The sequence below is a fragment of the Nansenia antarctica genome (assembly GCF_963989245.1).
Source record: "Nansenia antarctica genome assembly, chromosome: 15".
Lineage (NCBI taxonomy): Eukaryota > Metazoa > Chordata > Actinopteri > Argentiniformes > Microstomatidae > Nansenia > Nansenia antarctica.
In genome coordinates this window covers 14,280,069-14,286,325 of record NC_137685.1, presented here as the reverse complement: position 1 = coordinate 14,286,325, position 6,257 = coordinate 14,280,069, and the positions used below count along the sequence as shown (strand labels likewise).

Below are 6,257 nucleotides of genomic sequence, written 5' to 3'. Positions count from 1 at the left end.
TTTCCGACTGTCTCTCTGTCTCTCTGTCTCTCTGTCTCTCTGTCTCTCTTCCTCCCCTTTGTTTCTCCCCCTAATTCTCATCATTATCCTACTCATCCTAAACAACATCCTTCTACCCTCCTCCCCTCCTCCCCTCTCCCCCCCCCCTACTCCCCCTTCTCACCTCCTCCCCTCTCCCACCTCTCCCCCCTCCCCTACTGCTCTCCTCCCCTCTCCCACCTCTCCCCTACTCCCCCTACTCCCCCTCCTACCCTCTCTCCCCTCTCCCCCCTCCCCTCCCCCCCCCTCCCCTCCTCCAGAGTGTTCCCACCCCGGGGCCAGGGCTCAGGCGGAGGACAGGCTGCTGAACACTCTCTTCAGCCACTACAACAAGCTAGCGCGGCCCGTGGCTAACACCACTGACGTGGTCAGCGTACGCTTCGGCCTGTCCATCGCTCAGCTCATCGACGTGGTGAGGGACAATGACCCTTTGATTTCACTCCTGTGATATTGACATTTACACTTTTTTGACAGACACCTTTATTCAAAGCAACTTACAACAAATATATTTGTCTAAGTAAGTGAAACGTCTATCAGTCATCACAAGAAACAGTAATCTATGCGAGGACAGAGGTCGCAGGTCGCAATTAGCTAGCTATGTTTTCTGTCTCACACTCTATCTGATTCAGTCAGATGGGGGTGGCATACTATGCTAGGCTTGCAGAATATAGTGTAACCGCATTATAAGTAATGAAATGCTTGACATAAACTATACAACAGGGTCAATAACTGGGGAAGGTTAATCCACAATGCATTTTCGTATTCACACTTAGTGTATATTATCATCATAGCATAGTAGCCTATGTATATCAGGCTATAATTAGGTGGTACCTTCCAGGCCCGTGGTCCTAGGGTACTTCGTAATATCATAGCTTAGTATATCATGTGTTCAACTTGGCCCATATTAGGTGAGTGGTCTACCCCCCTGTCTGTCAATCTCACCCCATATATGGTTATGGGGGCATATCTGTAGGAACACGCCCCATTGCCGTTTGCGGTTATATACAGTATATATATATATTATTATTATTTATTTTTATTTTTATTGATATGTGATATGATGCATGATCATCATACTAGAGATACAGATGACTTTAAGACAGGGGGAGACTGGTGGAGGTAGAAATCGGTGGACGTGCTCAGTGAGTGTAATGCATGAAACATGTGTTGATACTGTTCCTGAATCCGTTCCATGCATTCCAATGAGCCCGTCCTCCGACTTCTACCTCCACCAGCCTCCCCTGCTTCAGGGATCCTACGTTCCCTTACTATAATGAATTGGTGTGGTGCTAATAGTATAGTATGACAGTTGAAACATGTGACCTTTCTTTTCGAGGGGTACCATGAATTTGCACTTTATCAGTCATTTAAGACCGTGATCATACAGTACATATCCCCTTCCAACAGCCAACTTGTGAGCTTAGAATTATAAGGTTCTATCTCCGTTTAGGGTAGTTCAGAGATACTGAGCGTCAATGTTTTTACATTCCATTATGTTTTGTGAGATGGAACCTTTGTATTTTATGAATTACTAACTCAAAAATGTCAACATTTTAAAAATAACACCACACAGGCATTAATAAACACCTAATGGATCAGATTATGTAAAAAACTAAATTTGGACAAAAATGGAGATAGAACCTTATAATTCTAACGTCACGAACTCTGTCTCATTGTTCTTTTTCTCCAAGGACGAGAAAAATCAAATGATGACCACAAATGTCTGGGTGAAACAAGTGAGTATCTCTCCATTGGATCATTATGGATACTGTCGACAATAGCAGTTTTTGGGCAGCGATTTGGTGTCGAGGGGTCTGTTTGTTGCCATACTGTTTCTGTTGGTTCTGCTCTTTCAGGAGTGGTACGACTACAAACTGAGGTGGAACCCTAGAGAATATGAAAACATCACGTCCATGAGGATCCCCTCACAGCTCATCTGGAGACCGGACATCGTTCTGTACAACAAGTACGTTTAGGTTTTCACCCCAAAGTGTCATTATTGATCCACTATAGCCCCCGACTTCCAGGCTACCCACCACCCTCAAATACATGATAGTATATACATATCAGGGAAGGCTGGTGGAGGTAGCTGATGCCTCAACCAGCTTCCCCTAATAGACATTAACTCCATCCAAATACCCTAAATACAGAATGCTGTACATATACATTCCATCCACATACTAACCATGGAGTTAAGATACTCTACCTCTCCATCTGCATACAATCTCACTCCAATCGAATCGTGCTTGTAGCTTGAATGTACAGTACATGTCGTGAGCTTAGAATTATAAGGTTCTATCTCCGTTTAGGGTAGTTCAGAGATATTGAGCGTCAAAGTTTTTACATTCCATTATGTTCTGTGAGATGGTACCTTTGTATTTTATGAATTACTAACTCAAAAATGTCAACATTTTAAAAATAACACCACACAGGCATTAATAAACACCTAATGGATCAGATAATGTAAAATAACTCAATTTTGACAAAAATGGAGATAGAACCTTATAATTCTAACGTCACAATGTGTGATTCGTTTGGCTCCTCCCCTCTCTCTCCTCTTCAGTGCCGACGGTGACTTCACTGTCACCCACCTGACCAAGGCCCACCTCTTCCACGACGGCTGGATCAAGTGGGTCCCCCCGGCTATCCACAAGTCCTCCTGCAGCATCGACGTCACCTTCTTCCCCTTCGACCAGCAGAACTGCACCATGAAGTTCGGCTCGTGGACCTACGACAGAGCCAAGATCGACCTGGTCAGCATGGCCAGCAATGTGGACCAGGTGAGTGGCCAGTCAATGTGTACCAGGAGAGTGGGCCTGCACTGTGGACCAGGTGAGTGGCCAGGCAACATGTTCCAGGTGAGTGGGCCTGCATCGTGGACCAGGTGAGTGACCAGCACTGTGGACCAGGTGAGTGGGCCTACACCAGGCTGTGACGTTGAGGACACATCGTCTGTTATGGGTAAATATGAACGGAATGCCTTTCTCATTTCTCATCTCTCTCTCTCTCTTGCTTTCTTTCTCTTTTGTTCTCTCTCTCTCTTTCCCTCCCTCCCTTCCTCTCTCTCCCTCTCCCCGCCCTCTTTCCGGACCTGCAGATGAACTACTGGGAGAGCGGAGAGTGGGTGCTCGTCAGCGCCGTGGCCAACTACAACATCAAAAAGTACGAGTGTTGCCACGAGGTCTACTCCGACATCACCTACTCCTTCCTCATCCGGAGGCTCCCTCTCTTCTACACCATCAACCTCATCGTCCCCTGCCTCCTCATCTCCTGCCTGACCGTCCTGGTCTTCTACCTGCCCTCCGACTGCGGGGAGAAGATCACCCTGTGCATCTCCGTCCTCCTCTCCCTGACCGTCTTCCTCCTCCTCATCACCGAGATCATCCCCTCCACCTCGCTGGTCATCCCGCTGATCGGCGAGTACCTCCTCTTCACCATGATCTTCGTCACCCTCTCCATCATCATCACCATCTTCGTGCTCAACGTGCACCACCGCTCACCGCGCACGCACACCATGCCGCGCTGGGTGCGCACTGTCTTCCTGGACGTCGTGCCCGGCGTCCTGTGCATACGGCGTCCTCCTCCGGCCGTGGTCAAAGAGGTCAACGGCGGGAAGCTCATGGAGATGATGCGCACCAGGGTCGGACGCGGCGGCGGCGGGGGACGGGACGGCGTCTGGGGCGGTGGTGTGTGTTCTGGGCCCGGGGACGGGGCCGGGGACGAGCCCTACTTCTCCCCCTCCACCTCCTCCTCCGCCACCTCCCCTCAGGGTGCCCCCCAGGACAGCTTGGCCCGTTCGTCCTCTCTCTCCCTGGGTCGGCGCACGGAGACGGAGGCCCCCCTGGTGGGGGGGCTACCGCAGCAGCAGAAGCCTCTGGGTCTGGGCGGGTCACTCTCCTCCAGACACAGCCAGTACACCATCCTCCGGGAGGAAACCCCACCACCACCCCACTCCTCCTCCTCCTCCTCCTTCTCTTCCACCCGGCCAGGCTGCTCCACACCGCCTCCTCCTCCTCCTCCTCCCCTCCACCTCCATCGGCCCAGGGAGAAGCACCACCACCACCACCACCACCACCACTGCCAGGCCAGGCCGAAGCTCTGTTCCCTCAGTGTGCAGTATGGCCTGGGAGAGAGAGAGAGAGAGAGGCCCCAGAGCTCTGTCCGCGGTCGCTCTCGCAGCATCCAGTACTGCAGCCTGCACGAGGAGGCCTCCAAGGTAACGCATGGATGCTGGTTCAGGACCCCTGTGCTGTGTGTGTGTGTGTGTGTGTGTGTGTGTGTATGAGTGTGTGTGCGTATGTGTTGGAGGGTCAGCAAAGGCAGAAGACAAATATCAGCTTGTCCCCCCAAACATCGAAAATGCTCATTCTATTCTATTCTATTCTATTTTCATTGTATTTCATCGCAGAGCTTGAATGGTAAAAGCCTCAGTAAGCCACAGCCTCTCTCCCAGAACCAGCCCCACCCCCTGGGGGAGGAGAGGAGGCAGAGCTGTCCTGTCCTGTGTCGGCTTCACACAGGTGGAGGCGGGGGTCCATACCGGGCAGACGTCACCAAGGCTGGAGGCTCCAGCAACTCCGGGGACGCCCAGGGTCTCCTCTCCCTGTCCCCCTCCCTGTGGAAGGCTGTGGAGGGGGTGCAGTACATCGCTGACCACCTCCGAGCCGAGGACATGGACTTCTCTGTAGGTTTTGATTGATTGATTGATTGATTGAGAATGTTTATTTTGGTCAATTCATAATACAGATATTAAACATTAAAAACATTAAAAACATAACAAATGTACACAGTCACAATGCGTAACACCAGGACCAAAAAGGTGTAGGCTGAAGCCATGGCTTATTGCGCCTACCCTTTTTACATGTATGGTTTTTCCCCATGAGTACATAATCAAAACATTGCAACTTTTATAAACAAAATTTCACTTACGCATCTTAACAGAAAACTCAAAAGTACCAAACAAAAAACTATATTAATGCGCCTACCCTTTTTACATTAGGTGGATGAGTGACTGAATAAGAATACAGTATGGTGTAATGTTTTGTGTTGCACCGACACTACATGCTTTGGAAGAGAAATAAATTATTTCACAACCTTATGGGTTCTGTGCTGTTCTACGTAAAAAAAACAAGTTCTAGTGCGAACGTGGGAGCTGGTGTTAGGGGGGGGGCGTGTCTGTAATATTAGTGCTTTTAATGTTAAGGCCAGAATTGTTCAGTGCACCTGACCGCTATTCAGCCCATCTGAGTGCATGCGAGACAGCGCCCCCTAGCATAGCACTGTGGTAATTTCACCTGTTACTTGCCGACGCAAACTAAACAATACACCTGCGTCCTGCTTCCGTTATATGCCGGCTGAAAATAATATAGAGCCCAATAATTTTTACTGTCTGTATAAAATGTGTATTTAATGATTGACCATCTATGTCACACACACACACACACACACACTCACACACACACACACACACACACACACACACACACACACACACAAATACCATAAATGATGCCAGTGAGTTCATGATGTGGCTACCTTTTTCAAGGTCACATGACCACTACACAACAACACACTACAACAGAGTTAAACCCAGTTCACATAATAAGGAAACATTATGATCATAATAACAGAACTAATAATCAACATTGTCTTATTCTCTGACTGGACTGAGACACGGATGTATTGTTGTGTCCATTGCCTTACAGGTCAAGCAGGAGTGGAAGTATGTCGCCATGGTGATCGACCGCATCTTCCTCTGTGTGTTCATCCTGGTGTGCATCCTGGGGACCGTCGGCCTCTTCCTGCCTCCTTGGCTGGCTGGAATGATCTAGAAGCTCCATTCCTTTACTCAGTACTCAAGTTGGAAAAGACAATCAGGGGGGATGGTGGATTTGATCATATGGGGACAATTTTAGCATCCCCACAGTGTCAGTGACTTGATGTTGAAATAGCAGTAATGCCACGTTCATTGATAAAATGACATAAGGGATGGAAATGGGGGAGGGCAGTTTTAGAAGGGGGATGATTTTGACTGTTTTTATTTCAGGGGGGCCATGCCACCCCCCCCTCAACTTGAGTGCTGCCTTTCCTTCTCTCTTTGTCTCCTACTGTTCTTCTGCACTGACCTTATAGACCTGAACAGATTAAAACCATCAGCTGAAAGTCGTCCTCCCTCTTGTCTTCTTCTGTCCTGTGTTTCCAGGTCAGTATCGTGAGCT

At 48.9% G+C, this 6,257-nt stretch overlaps 1 protein-coding gene across 1 annotated transcript; it reads left to right on the top strand.

The window, feature by feature from the left end:
* Nucleotides 1-322: 322 nt before the first annotated feature.
* LOC308171160 (neuronal acetylcholine receptor subunit alpha-4-like) lies at nucleotides 323-5,870 on the top strand (the record flags this gene model as incomplete). Its single annotated transcript, XM_080546016.1, has 8 exons — nucleotides 323-451; nucleotides 1,731-1,775; nucleotides 1,896-2,005; nucleotides 2,603-2,819; nucleotides 3,137-3,762; nucleotides 4,084-4,255; nucleotides 4,493-4,723; nucleotides 5,745-5,870. Exons 2-8 carry the CDS (start codon nucleotides 1,746-1,748, stop codon nucleotides 5,868-5,870), a joined length of 1,512 nt encoding a protein of 503 aa, XP_080402142.1. The 5' UTR covers nucleotides 323-451; nucleotides 1,731-1,745.
* Between the last annotated feature and the right edge of the window lie 387 nt (nucleotides 5,871-6,257).